The sequence below is a fragment of a genome, unplaced genomic scaffold (genome assembly GCF_019419815.1).
Source record: "Pyrus x bretschneideri cultivar Hongxiangsu unplaced genomic scaffold, Pyrus_bretschneideri_v1 Contig25, whole genome shotgun sequence".
Taxonomy (NCBI): domain Eukaryota; kingdom Viridiplantae; phylum Streptophyta; class Magnoliopsida; order Rosales; family Rosaceae; genus Pyrus; species Pyrus x bretschneideri.
In genome coordinates, this window is record NW_025999557.1 from 1,420,750 (window position 1) to 1,436,287 (window position 15,538).

Consider the following 15,538-nt stretch of genomic DNA (forward strand, 5'->3'; position numbering starts at 1 on the left):
TTTTTTCTGATAAATACATAAGTCATTCCTACACCATTCCTCACAAATTTTTCACCATTCCTACACCATTTCAATTCTCATATTTTCTTACCTCTTCCAATAATATTTCCTTCAATTTTTTCAATAATTTTCAGCTGGCCTCATATGCAATGAAAGGTAGGATTGGACCCAAAAAGAAGATGAAGCTCTTTGCAGGACTTATAGATGGGTGTCAGAAGATAGTTTGAGGGGGAGTTCTCAAACAAGTGAAGATGTTTGAATTCATGTATCCAAAAAATACTTAGAGTTCTACGAAGGCACCGCTCCACCGAATACCCCAAACCACGAGAGTTGTTCTTCAAGATTGAAGAAACATCTTCAGTCAAGTTTGAACAAATGGCATCAAGCACTGTTAGCAGCCGCAAGTAGACATGAAAGCGGTGCTAATTACTACGACGAAATAAGTGTTTTCACAATTTATTTTAAATATTTAATTATATTATATTTGATTTCATAAATTAATTTCCTTTAATTTTTGTAATTATATTTTCTAGGTACGCCAAGCGGATGAATTGTATATGGAGGATAGCTTGAAACCCTTTCAGTATCAAACGATTTGAGTTTTTTTCCCCGAATAAGAGAGACAGGAGGAGGTACAGACGAGGACGACATAAGAGTAAACATGTTGTTTACCCTTTCATAGAGAATTGATTGGGTGAAACAATTTTATAAATCAAGGATTTAAGCTTATAACTCTATCTACCTTGAATTAATATGATAATTTTAATTAAAATGATCCTCACAGAACCTCTTATTTACGTTCTTAGATGAGCATTACTGAGGAGAGAAGACCACGATATCTTGAAGTTGACAAGGTGACTATATTAATATGTTGTACATTTCAGGTTTAATTTTTTATCTATATATTTATTGCTTTGTTTTGTTTGTGTGGTCAACGGCAGTGGCGGAGGGGCCAGTGCAGGCTGTCACGCCTACTCCATCGTCCTCTTCTTCTCCCATTTAATTGCTCAATTGAATTGATCTTTTCCTTCAACTTGGAGAAAGTCTGCAACTTGTTCCATTAAATGCCTCGAAGAGGAGGTTGAGACGAGGACAACTACTGGTACGAAGGCATTAAAATTGCCCCTTTTAATTAGCAGCCCCGACATTAATTTGGAAAGCTTAATCCTTATTTGAGAGCTTCTTTCATCTTAAACAAAAATATGATGCTAATGAAAAAGACTAGAGTCATTTCCTTTAATACTTAACTAAAACTCCAAAACTTCTTTTAGTTACAACAATATATTTGGCTTAGGGTTTAAGCGCATTTCACTTTGCACGCGAGGTTTTGAGTTTGAACCTACCTTCCCTCGGCATTGCTTGTATAAAAAAATATATATTTGAGAGTTTCTACATCACCATAAGGAAGCATATATCTGGATATCTGCTACTGATCGACGGGGCCAAAGTTAACGAATTAATAGCCCGGGCAAATTTATTTTGGAAAGAAAATTTGTACAATATGGAAAATGAATTGAATTCATTGGAGTGCTTGAAAAATGGAAATGGTCAGCAATTAGCATTCAGAAGTCAGAATTGAAAGTTGGGTTTTTCTGCTAATCTTTTTGTTCTAATTTTCTTTCTTTCTAGAATTTGATAAAGACCTCTTTAAATACTTTGAGTACAGAAACGGGTAGAGAACAGTCAGCTTGGAGAACAGAGTCGAGCTTGTCCACTCTGAACTTCTTGTTTTTCCAGTTCCAGTGCATATACAATATAATCAAACATATAAAAAAAAAAAATTACTAAATAAATTCTATATATGTAAAACAGAATCATTAAATTAAAATTTATTTTGTGTACTAATGTGTGCTGATAAAGAAGAATTTGATGCAGATGATTTAGTGAACAGTGGGGAATTCATGTTGTAACGATAACCTGAAGAATATGTTTCACCTCTTTCCAAATCTGTAGTATCAGTAGACGAAATTGACAATGTTAGCGGAGGTGAAAAGTAGCTAGCCACCGGCATCTTTGACGGCAGAGTAGGCAATGGGACTTCGAAATTAAGCATTTGAATTATTTGTCGTATCGAAGGCCTGATCGTGTAATCCGGATGAGCACACCACAAACCAACAATCAACAAACACTCCATTTGTTTCTCATCAAACTCTCCACACAATTTAGCGTCAGCCGCTTCAATGACTTTCCCTTCTCCATAAAGCGACCAAACCCACCCCACCATATTCATTTTACTCCTTCCCGACATGGGATCAATGGGTTTTCGCCCACAAGCTATCTCCAAAGCTACAACTCCAAAGCTGTAGACATCTGTTTCCTTGCTAGCCTGTCCTGTGGTAAGACATTCAGGAGCCATGTAGCCCATAGTTCCGGCCAAAACTGTTGTTTGTGATTGCTTTCCATGGTCCACAAGCCGAGCTAACCCGAAATCCCCAAGTTTTGCGTTGAAATTTGAGTCCAACATGATATTGCTGGATTTGATATCACTGTGCAGCACACATTGTTCCCATTCTTCGTGTAGATACAACAACCCGGATGCCAGGCCTTGAACAATTTTGTTTCTTGCCTCCCAAGCTAACAAGCTTTTCCCTTTGAACAAATGGGAATCTAAGCTGCCGTTGGACATGAACTCAGAGACAAGTAAGAGCTCTCTTTTTTCATGGCACCAACCAATGAGTTGCACCAGATTCCGATGCCTTAGCCGACTGATGATCATTACTTCTGCCGCATACTCCTTCATCCCCTGTCTAGACTTGCTTGACATCCTCTTAACAGCAACGTACGTGTTTAAGTCTTTTATGAAGCCTCTATAAACCCCACCAAATCCTCCCTCTCCAAGCTTCCCTCTTTCGTCAAAATTACTCGTGGATGCTGCCAATGTTCTGTACGAAAACTTCTTCGGGCCTGTCCCCTTTTGGAATTCCTTATCGATCCAGTCATTAACCATTCCATCTTCTGAACTACTTCCCCTCTTCTTCCAGATCAAAAACCAAACCAAACCCAACCCACCAACTAATAAAACAATCCCACCGGCACCCAACCCAAAAATTAGTCCTATATCGGTCCCATTTCCTAACTTGGGGTCAAAAATGGGGCTCGGCTCAGGAACCACCGAAGTGTTCTTCGTTGCATTCTCTTCATGCAGTTGAATTGAATTAAAACTCCATGATTTGATCTTGTCCACAGCAGTCAGAGAACCTGTTGCAGCGGAGAACCCAACAATGACCCAACCCTGGAGAATCTCATTCAAATCAACCCTGCAATCTATATGCTTCATCACTTGAACATCATTCACATAACTTGTGAAAACAATACCAACATGGTTTGATGCAGAATCATAACTAATGCCAACACTATTGACTTGTCCGTTTGTAATACTACCATTCCACGATTCGGTCATCTTAGACTTCACAGAGTTGATGTCTACACCGACGTGATCTCCGGCAGGATCTTCCACGGACGTCACTTCATTCCGGTAGATATCAAACTCCACCGCCCAAAAAGGATACTGACTTTTTGACACGTTGTGGGGAAGGTTGTCGACGGGGAGTCCTAGACTGCCGCCTCTGCCTATTGTGCGGTTGAGTGAGGACCCGTTTGGCGCCAAAAAGAAGGCTAGTCCGTCCGAGTAGGGTGTCTTGCCTTGGGAATCGATGACAAACGTGAAGTTTGTTGTGAAATCGGCAAGCTTTCCTGTGGCCTTGTCGCGGAGGAGGAAGGGTTGCCTGTAGGTGGCTCGACCGACACTTTGGTCATTTACGTCGTCAACAGCGCGTTTGGTGAGTTGAAGGAAGTTTTCATCAATGCGAGCATCTCCCTCAAGAGATAAGGTGTTGATGCCTTTTGGAAAGGTGGAGAAGTTGAAGGATAATGGAGATGCACAAGAAAATAATTGAGACAACAGAAGAAGGAAAAATTTGAGATGCCTTGGTGAGACAATCATTTCTAAGAAATTTTTTTTTTTTTTGGCAAGCTTTACAGATCAAATTGTGATCATCTAAAATACAGAAGCGAAAGTAGATCAGTTCGATTTTTGAAGGTACTTTTATCAGCAGCACTTTGCTTAACTGTTCAAATCGAGATACTTGTTTCGAGACAGACTTCATCAGAACGACCAAATTGACATTTTAGTTGGACTTGTTTCATAATTTACTTTGGGTAGATGCAGATGCCAGCCATCCTTGTGCATCTGTTCCTACTTATTCAAGAGGGCGGGACCGGTAAAGATCATAGGCGGGCGAGTCCTGTGGTGTGGGGACTGAGGACTAATAAGTTTTGTCTTGGATTCCTGGTGGATTAAGCGCCAAACTTGAACGACTTGATACATAAAAGAGTAGGTCAATAATCATATATCAAAGTCGCCATTTATCTGCTAGCTAGAATGATAATAAAGGCCACCATTTTGCAAGTGTTATCCAAAGAAACACTAGGATTTTAATACAATCATTGGTTATGCAATTAATAAACCGTTTCTAGCCAGTGAAAACTCTTGTAAACAGAAGTGCTTCCCAAACATGTCATTCCTTTACCCATCGAAAAATAATAGGACTTAAATGAGCGTTGGGTAGTCAGCCAGGAACACCTAAAAGGAAATCAAGAGTTGGAGAGAATTGAATTGAAGGTTTAAATGTGTGTATATTGTTTCTTTTCGCGTGGTTGACGAGCCAAAGTTATGGAATAGATGAGTTCAATTAGGGTTCGAAATAGAATGACAATTGATAACTCGACTCTTTAGAATGAATTCCATATTAATGGGAGGAGGAACCAATTGCAAGGAAGGACTTGTAAAATAAATTGGGCTACTCAGCATAATTACCTATTGGTTTTACTCAACTTTCTTCATTGACTGCCTGCCGAGGAAAATTTCGGGATTATGCAGAGGTGGCCACATAAATAGCTTTTCCAGTATTACTCTCATTGTTGTCTAGTTCTACTGCTGGTCCTGAAGAAGACCAAACTGAGTCTTTAGGCAACTCTTATAGCATTAGTTCTTCATAGTACATAGCATCTTGTTCAATAACTTCTTATAAGTTCCATCACTTTGGTAAGCGAACAAGTGTAATTTAATAAGTGTTATATACCCATTTAGAGATGTTTTTTTAAGTAAGGATGTCCTTAGAGCAATTCCACCCCTAAAAACTTTACGCCAGCATCCAGCTCATTTATCCACTCAGTGAACAGTGATAGACCCCAATTAACAGTAATAGGCCAAATGCATCTCCACCCATAACAAAAAATAGCCGAGTCCATTTTATTAAAATATGATTAAATAAAATGAATCTCCAATTGGACCTTTAAAATAATGATTTTAATAGGTTTTAAAAACCTATTTCCTTACCTAATCATTTGACCGATTCTCTCTCTTCTCTCTCTCTCTTTCTCTCTTCCAGCTATCTCTCTCTTTTCCAGCTCACTTCCGTGAGCTCTCCTTTTCCTTCCTCTTAAAAACCTTCAACAAATCAACATACAAAATATTATTTTTGTAATCCCATAAGCTCAAGGAACCCAATCATGGCCTTGTATGCAGCATCAGTGCATGGTGCGAGGTCCTACCATTGAAGCCGAGAGCTTGAGCTCTCCTCATATCTCTCTCCCTTTGTTCGCTTTTGTTGGTCCAAGGGTTTCGATGCTGCTAGATCTCTCTCAATGATTCGAATCCTTCTCCGGGTTCGAACGCTCTCTCTCTCTCTCTATCTCTCCCTCTCCCCATGGTGGACTCACACTTCACGACTGCATCACATCTATAGATCCAAGTCGTCGATTCCATCCCTGATGTCAGCATGGCGTCATACGGGGCCGGTCCAAAGGTCTGTCAATTTTGGGCTGGCCTAGAGCTTGGGCTGGGTGCCAGGCAATCTCGTGGGCTGGAGAGACTTCCCTAGGTGCCGGGCCATTTTTTTGGCTGTGTGCCGGCCTATCCCACCCCCGTTGGAAGTGCTCTTACTAAACTTCTTATTTTTGGTGTGCAAGTCAAGAATCGCATACGTTCAGTTCTCGTTTAATTTATAGGTTTTCTTCAAGAATTATCCATGTAAAAAACGGTTCAATTAGTAATTATTCAGCCAATTGATTATTCACCTATTCGTTTCAATTTTATCAAACGTTGGCTATTGAGGGTAAAATGCCCATAGATTAGTAGTGGCCTTAGGCCAGTTTTTTACTAGTGAAGTAAACAGTGTTTTTGTCTCATTTAAATTACCAAACAATTTCGAAAATCTATGGGGTCAATGTTGTACACATCAACATATAACGATCTAGATAGTGTCTTAGGCCTCCCATTGTCGACGGTCTAGTGGTGGCAATTTTGTGTACACAAGTCGAGTTACGGGCACGGTTAAGGCTAACATCGATACGATAGAATTATTAGGCGGGTGATTTATTTTTTCAAACCTAACACTGCTAGAAATTTTGCCAATGGGCACTGATTTAGCCTGATTGAGGTGTGGCTATTGATGACAATGGCCACAGAACCGCTGAGAGTACGCCATGGATTGGCCATAGAAACCCTCCAGCGATAATTGAAGGGTGTTGCTAGGAATATTGGTCACAGCTTAGCTTGTTATTGGGACAATTTTATATAGAGTCCCACTGATTTTCCTTCATGCAACTTTTTACCAATAACACGAATGATAATATATAAATATACACACACATCATTACTTTACTTTAGTCTAAAGAAGGCTTTTCAATTGCACTGTACAAATGAATAGTTTTTGGATCCGGATTTCACTTTATTTACGGACATGCCATTGCTCTAAGGATTTTGTATGGGCTTTGCGGGTTTGGGCTGTCACTGGGTTGGTGGGATTTGTTTGTGGTTGGGTTTTTCGGATGGATGGCCGACACGGGCAGGCCTAGCCTGCAACAATGCCAATGAGAAGAGAAGGGAGGTGTCATGTGATGCGAGGGAGAAGACAGAGAGAGGAGTCGTCCGATGGCAGAGAGAAGAGAGAGGGGTCGTGCGATGCCAGAGAGAAGAGAGACGAGGACTTCTGGAACGAAAAATTGGAGGAGAGAGGGAGGGGTAGGATGAGCAAAGCAATAGGTAGGGCTGCCTGGAATTTGGGTTTTGTTTTTTCCCAGTGAGCTCTGCTTAGAGAAACGGTGAGGCAGGAATGGACGCCTAAACCTAGGGTTGGTTTCAGATATTTGGTTCCAGCTGGAAGCTATCTCTGCAAGCATTGATGAGGATTTCTCCCAGCTAGCAGCTTGAATTCCTTTCAAAGCTAAGTGTCCCATTTGGACAGAATTTTCCCTTATTTCACTGTTTCTGGTTTGAACCTACTTAGAAACATGCTTTTTATCCTGCTTTGTTTTCTGTTTGGTTTTGGTTCGGTTCTTCAACGTTTAGTTGGGAGTGCAAGATTTCTTTTTAAATTACTAAATTGGGACAGAAAAACAGATATTTTGTGCTGCTTTCTTCATTGTCTCATAATACCACTTCCTTTTCATTTCTCTTTTTCTTCCTGCTGTGTTGGTCTTTCAGTGTTATAGCTTCTCTGCATAAATCAAATTGTATGCATTTTGCCCCTTTTTGTTCATTACCCTATTATTTGTTGTTGTGCTGACCCTGTGGATCAAATGCTCAGTTTTTATATCCCTCTAACATACATTATGCATCTGGTTTTTGTTCATTCACATACAATGTGCCGTGAATCGTTTGCTAACAAATCTGTTGGGATACGTTATTTTTGGTAGGAAATTATGGTTCCTGTTGTTAGAAATAGATATAATTTTTCTGTATGGTTTGATTATAGCTTATGTCTTTGAACAAGCATGCTTTTAAAGTTGCTGTAAAGTGTTTGTCATCCTAAACATGATCAGCAACTTTGGCTTTCAATGCGTTTTTCATGATGAAAACAACGAATATATTGATCTTCAAAACCACGGTTTAGGGTTGACTGTCATTCGATGTATAGAATTTTACCCCTTTTATTAGTTTTTTAATATTTCAGTCCTCTTTCAAAATACTAATCCCTAAACTTATTAAATTTATTGACCAGGTGATTTTTCACTTCTACCCGAAGTTCCTATTTCTCGGATTGGTGTTGTGTGTAGATTACTGGTGATCAGCTTGCTAAAGCATTGTATTTAGGTCAAGGTATTTGACATTCCTGTTTTAAACTTTTCAGTTCCTTTCTGTGATTTGAATTGGAACAAAATCAGTAAATAGAATAGACTGATTTACTATCTGTGATTTTCTGAAGAAAAAAAAAAAGTCATTTTTTAATTGAGCTCTGTTTTAACTTTTTTGTATTTGTGCCTGTGTGTGTGTTTATGTGTATATCTGTGCGTCTGTGTACATTCACTACCCGATTTCTTTGTTTATAATTTACGTATTCAGTTTCTATTTTTTGTGTCTCTTCGTTACTTTCTGCGATTTTCTTTTGAGAAAACCTAATTGCAGGTTCTTCTCTCTCTGTATTGAGTTATCAGTGGTGATGTATTGAGTTATCAGTAGTAATTATTTTTTGTCTTCTTGCCCATAAAAGATTACTGATAATATGTTTTTCTCTGTTATTTTTCCCTCCCAAAGAGAATCAGAGTTGGTAATGACAAGGGTATTTAGCATGCTATAGCTCAGTCTTAACATGTCGTTATACCATAGGTTGTTTCATATGATGTTGAATAGCTTCATGGATTGTTTCTTACGGGGCAGGCTGTGTATGTGTTCTTATTTAAGAAGAAAAAAAAAATTAATGAGAGGAGCCTCAATTGCAATGTTCTAAACTCCCTCTCTGCTTATTTTTCTATTTTCCGTACTTTGTATGTTTCTACTTAGATCGATGGGTTTAAACCCTTGAATTGAAATTTATTTGACAGACTTTAAAGTTTTTGCCTTCTTGGTGCTCTTTGATACTTATTTTCTTTTGTTTATCTGAATTAATGTTTTTCCTGCACTCTTAATCCTTGCAGTTCACATAGTCCTTATTGATCCTGCAATTGTTGTTCTTAACTCAGGAGAGAAATAACAAGTCCATCACGTATTAGAAAAATCAGCTTTGCCCAGTGATGGAAATCATTACAGGATTAAAAACTAGAATCCGACTTTGGAAGAACTTCCATTCTCTTCTAAAACAGCTTCCACCAACGAAAAATGTTCTTGCAGATGTTTAATTGCACGTAGTAATGGAAAAAGATAATAGGTCAGAAGTTAATAGTTTACACCCATTTTTCAAACACGGTGGTTGTTTGTTTTGAACCTACACCAGGTTCACCCTATATCAGCAGTTTCCCACTCACACCAGCATAAACATTGAGTTTGATAAAAAAAATATATTGGTAGATTTGTGTATGCCCCCTTGGGAACTAATTCTGTGTGGAATTTTGTTGTATGGGTTATGGAGTAAATACATGTTGCATGACATGACTTATTCGAGTTCATTAGAGGGTCGTGGCGATGCCCATGGAAAGACAAGCTCAGGTCCTTTCCATGTTCTTTTGTGATCTTTGTTTCACAGTTCAAACGGGGGAGGTTTTGCTTCTGTGATGATATTTGGGTTGGGATTCCTATTTTAGTGTCATTTTCTGCCATATGTATAGGATCTCTTTGCTACAATTAATCACCCCAAAAAGATTATTTGCATTTGATTGTTTGCATAAACTTATCTTATGAATAGTTGAGTGCTCTTTAATGTCAATACTAATTTGCCCATGACTATATCTTTAATAGGTTGGATTACCACAGACGCTACCCTTCCGTAATTGCCTTGATTTATGCATGATCGAACTAATTTACTCTAGAATAGATAATTTTTCTGGTCTTCTTACTATTGTTGCAATGTTTTTTCAACGTTACAATCTCTCTGCAAAAATGCATTCTATGTGTTTTGCCTGTTTTAGTTCATCTTTCTATTGTTTGTTGTTGTCATGGTCACCCTGTGAGTGGAATTCTCAATTATGTATTCCTGCAGACTACATGATACATCTATTTTTTTGTTCATTCAGAAATGATACCACATGCTTGAAATTTTTATGTCATCACTTTGTTGGTTATTTTGTGTGTTCTTTCTAATTACTTTGCTTTTGGTTATCGGTGTCTACATCATGGTTTTTGGTAGTGAAAAGCCAACTAAATTTGATGGTTCGTAGTCTTACAGAGGGCTTTTAAACATAAACCAGCTTTGAGAGTCATACTCACCCATTGTTGATTTTCCTTGCATGCAAATTTCCTGCCCAAAGTTTTTGAACCTATGTTCTCAAACGACTGCATCGGCATATCTTTCCAACTTCTTATGGTCTTTGGTGCTAGAACATCTTCTAACTTCATTCTAAAAAAAATTATTCATAAGTAAAGAAATGTAAAAGCTGTTAAGTAAACTGAATTCAAGTTTGCCTACAGCTTCTAATTGTGTCGTTTGAAAATCCTTAATTCTGTGTTGGATTTTAATATTGTACCCAGTCAATCTGAGGGAATCCATTTGATTTCTCAGAATTGTGTGAAAAAATAGGCAAATACATCTAGACCTTCAACCTGCTTATTTTAAAGTCTTTAACTTTTTTTTTATTGATCTTTGTTATTTTTTTTTTGGGGTATCTAATAGGCCACTTTTGGCACATCTCGGTTGTACTTCTTTTTCAAAAGCATGCCACATTTGAAACTTTGAATTTTTGAGTTTATACAAATCTATTTCTCATTAGTTAATGCTTAACATTTGCCCTTTTGTTTCGAGATTAGAATGAAATCATTCTTATTTTTCCCTGTATTTTAAAATGGGATTTGGAATATGGTTTGCATTTGGTTTGTGTGAGTCATGCTTTGCCTGAAGTTTTATATCCTTCTCAAATCTCTTTAAGCTCCTTGCTCTGTGTACATTTTGCTTGAAAGTTGTTTAGGATAGTTTTATATATTTTTTAAAGGGGATTTAAAATTTTACGTGCTATGCGTAAGGTGTTTCAACATGTTGTCCTATGCCTAAAGTGTCTTTGGCATTTGACGTGTGATGTTTACCTTTGTTGCATCTCACTTTATCTCTTCATTTACAATGCTATAACTTTTCGCCCGTAAAATGTTTTAATATAGTTATCTCGAATATCTTACCATCACCATTCTGCCACAGATTAAGTTCTTATCACGACCTCAATGCATTTTATGGGTGGGGATGAGCGGTACAAATTTTTGGTTTTAGTACGTTTTTGTGTTTGTTGGAACTTCTTGATTAATTTTTTTTAAATAATCTATCATCTGAAATGGAAAAATTGAATGCGAAAAAAGGTCATGGTGATAAGTGATATCTTCCCATTCTTAGCTGCTTCTCTTTTGTGAAATCTAACTCTGTCGTAGATTAAGTTCGTTATAATGTTCCAGCTTGAGTCCATTGCACTGTCACAGATTGAGTTACTTTTTCTGTGTCCATATGTTTGTGCTTTGAATTCTTACTCTAAATCTCATTAATTTTTTGCAGTTTGGATCAGACTTTCATCGGAAAATTGTGATCTCCTCTTCCTGCTACCTTTGATCTAGGGGTCCGGAGCAATTGCATTTGAATCAAAGTTTGGTATGTCGCCTAAACTTCGATGTGTTGTTTCACCATACTTTCCTTTCAAGCAACGCAAATTTATCATTTTTCAATCGATTGTTTGGTTTTCTCAGTTTATATCGTTTGTTTGCTCTGTGCTTTGTTTCTCGTTCTTGGTTGTCTCTGTAATCCTTTGATAGTTCATAAATTTACATGCTATTTGGATACTAGGAATATTCATGGAACTCAAACAAGATTGTTTTCATTGCTCGGCTCTGTAACATTTTTCACAGAGCTGTTGACAGGGAGGCACACACTGTTACCTACTCCAGGTGCTCGGTTGAGTAAGGACCCGTTTGGCGCTAAGAAGAAGACCAGCCCCTCGGCATAGGAGGGGGTGGTACTGTTTTTTGTGTTGATCATGAACGTGAAACTTGTGCTGAAATCAGCAAGTCTTCCTGTATCATTGTCCTAGAGGAGGAAGGGTTTGCCATACCTGGCACGGCCAAAACTTCCATTAACCGCAAGTGTTTCCCCTCCCTCTCTACCTTTGGTGAGGTGAATGAGTTGGTTGCGGATAACAGCATCTCCCTCGGTAACTAATTTTTTCAACACATCCGTACCGTTGGTGTGATCACCTTGTCGAAAGTGGGAAATTTCGACAAGCCGACAGCTTCCGGGACCAAGGAATTGGTGTTCTCCATTTCACCATGGCCTGAGGACCCAGTTTTTTCTTCAGGTCTGGTGGTAGAACTAGACGACACTGATAGTGATATTTCAGGAGCAGAGGTAGTCATTGGCGTCCTTGATGGGAGAATGAGCAACGAAAGTTCGGATTTGTAGTTAAGCACTTGAAACACTTGTATTGAAGGTCTGGATTTGTACTCTTGACAATCAACAAGCACTTCATTTGTTCATCATCAAAACTTCCACACAACTTCGGGTCAGCTGCTTTTATTGAGCTTCCTTTCCTGTGAATTAAGCTTTCCGTCTTTGATACATCCCTCTTATCATCAAGTGGTTGGTGCGACTTGCTCGGCAAGGGGTGAGTTCACCCATTGATCCTCTTGAATTACAAGTTTTTGCCTTTGAAAAGCGCTTTTTCTTTGCCAAAACCCTGCAAAATTCCCCTAGCCATAGACTTGCCACCTAATTTTGTCACGTCATAATAATTTTTAAATACTGGGCCCAGTCACTGTTCAAATAGGCAACGATTGAATAGGCATTGGACCGTTGGTGATTTTCTGAAGGAATTGGGCCGGTGCAAAGGCCCAAAGTTTATTTTCAATTCAGATGGCAGCCATTTTTGCTTTTGGTGGGAAAAAAAAACACTGGATACTCTATTGTCACCAATTCACCACGTGATAAACGAGCGGTCTCTAAAACAGGGAAGCAAATGATTGCAGAGTTGAAATTTCCAGTTAAAAATATATACACAAAGGTTGATTGGCGGGAGGACTTGGAGACCTGGTACTGACTGTAGTGAAAGTGTTCCGAAACCAGCACTTGGGGCCATCAACTTTCTCACTGCTAAATGGGGGTTGCAACGCTTAATCTGGTACTCTTCTTTACTTCTTGGAAACTGCTGTAGTTTCTTTTCGGTGCATTTTTCCTGAATTCTCCGGTCTTTTTAGAGTAATACTAGAAATACCAAATTTTGTAACGTGATTTTTTATGATTGAATTATTACTTAAGTGTTTTTTTATTTTTTTTTCAAGTATTACTTAAGTGTTGATTAACGTGTTTATTTTTTATCGGTGATTTTTCAATTTGATTTAAAAAGTTGGTCTCCCTCACATGTGGATTTAAATACTCTTAGTAAATTGAATTTTATCTTAACCATCATTCAATGCACTTTTATAAGGTCCAAAACTCTAAAATTTTCCTGAATTACAAAATGGTTCTCTTTATTTCAATGGTGAGTTTCTTGACAACTTACATTAGGAAAGTAATAGCCCAACCCTTTAAATTTCATCTCTACCCTGAATCCGAAGGGTCTAAGCTCTCAACAACACCTTCCGGGACCAACGAACTGGTGTTATCCATATCGCCATGGCCTGAGGACCCACTTTTTTCTTGAAAACTGGTGGTAGAACTAGACAACGCTGAGAGTGATATGTCAGGAGAGGTAGTCGTTGGCGTCCTTGATGAGAGTACTGCTGGGTCTAAGATCACAACGACACCTTCAGGGACCAAGGAAACCATGGCTTGAGGACCCTTTTTTTTATTCTCAATACGGGTGGTAGAAATAGACGACGCTGAGAGTGGTATGTCAGGTGAGGTAGTCATTGGCGTCCTTGACAGGGGTGTAGCAATATTCGACTCTGGGTGTAAGGCCACAGTGACAGGTTCCGAAGGGTCTAAGCTCTCAACGACACGTTCCGGAACCAAGGAATTGGTGTTATCCATATCTCCATGGCCTGAGGACCCACTGTTTTCTTGAAAACTGGTGGTAGAACTAGATGACGCTGAGAGTGATATGTCAGGAGGAGAGGTAGACATTGGCGTCCTTAATGGAGGAATGAGCAACGGAACTTCGACCTCGCAGTTAAGCACTTGGATCACTAGTTGCATTGAAGGTCTGTAACTGTAATCTGGATGAGCACACCACAGCCCGACAATCAACAAGCACTCCATTTGTTTTCCATCAAAACTTCCACACAACTTCGGGTCAGCTGCTTCGATGATCTTCCCTTTTCCATAAAGCTCCCAAACCCACTCAATTATATTGACTCGACCACTTGCCAACCTTGGTTCGATGGCCTTTCTCCCACAAGAAATCTCCAAAGCAACAACTCCGAAGCTGTAGACGTCAAATTCCTTGGTAACTGTCTGTGTGGCAGCATACTCTGGAGCTAATAACATAGTGTCCCAGTGCTTTTCACATGGATACCGAGCTAATCTAAAATCCCCAAGTTTGGTATTGAAATCCGAATCCAACATAATGTTGCTGGATGTGATCCCCCGATGGAGCACACATACTTCGCAATGTTCGTGTAAATAAAGCAACGCAGAAGCCAGGTCTTGAGCAATTTTGTATCTTACCTCCCAAACTAATGAGATCTGTGCTTTGAATAAATAATTGTTTAAGCTTCCGTTAGGCATGAACTCGTAGACAAGTAGGAGTTCTCCTTGTTGCTGGCACCAACCAAGAAGTTGCACCAGATTCCGATGTGCAAGTCGACTGATAATCGTTATTTGTGATGCATACTCTTTGAGCACCAGTTCAGATCTTGACATCTTCTTCACAGCAACATGTATGTTCCACTCTTTTATGCAGCCTTTGTAAAAGGCACCATATCTTCCAACTCCAAGCAATTCTCCATCAGAAAAGTTCCTCGTCGCCCCAGCCAACTCTTTATAACTAAATTTCTTCAGGGAGATCTTTTCACCCAGTTCATTAGGAATGGTAAGGTCTATATCAGCCTTTCCTCCTGTTGCTCTTTTCTTGCACGAGTTATACAAACCCAAACCTAAAATACAAGCCAAGATAAACCCACCAATAGCACTACTGAACTTAATATCCATTAAGACCACAAATCTGAACTTTTAAAATTTGATTTAACAGTTACAAACAGAGATTCATTTTAAAAATTATAATAACTTTAGCCGTTAAATCAAATTTCAAATGCCTGAATATGTGGTCTTGGCGGACTTGGTGGAAGGGATATGGAGAAGATCTATTTCCGTGTTTGTCTTCTAAAACATGAATGAGAATCCCCTCCGGATCCTCTTTGTGAGGATCTCGAGAATTCTCTAATCACATCCGTTCATTGTATATCGTACGGTCAATTTTTGTCAGATACTGTTTATATTTAATTTTAAATAAAAAGATTTACAATAATTTCTAACTGCACGATATACGATGAACGGATGTGATTAGAAGATCTACGAGATCCTCACAAAAATGATTCGGACAGGAACCTCATTCCTAAAACATAGCAAATATCGCCCAAAAGGGAAGTTAAATTTGTATTGAAATTGAAATAATTTGCCTGAAAGTCAATGAAAAGGAAGTTATGGTCAGAAAATGCCGCAATGAGGAGGAAGAAGAGGAGGGGCATGGAAAAAGGAAAATG

General features: G+C 38.8%; 2 protein-coding genes across 2 annotated transcripts; both read right to left on the bottom strand.

Moving 5' to 3' along the window:
- Positions 1 to 1,807: 1,807 nt before the first annotated feature.
- LOC125478626 (L-type lectin-domain containing receptor kinase IX.1-like) lies at positions 1,808 to 3,943 on the bottom strand. Its single transcript, XM_048586990.1, has one exon. It carries the CDS (start codon positions 3,941 to 3,943, stop codon positions 1,823 to 1,825), a length of 2,121 nt encoding a protein of 706 aa, XP_048442947.1. The 3' UTR covers positions 1,808 to 1,822.
- A 9,493-nt stretch (positions 3,944 to 13,436) lies between these two features.
- Positions 13,437 to 14,987, bottom strand: LOC103933343 (L-type lectin-domain containing receptor kinase IX.1-like). Its single transcript, XM_009343035.3, has one exon. The coding sequence runs from the start codon at positions 14,985 to 14,987 to the stop codon at positions 13,437 to 13,439; it is 1,551 nt and encodes a 516-aa protein (XP_009341310.2).
- Between the last annotated feature and the right edge of the window lie 551 nt (positions 14,988 to 15,538).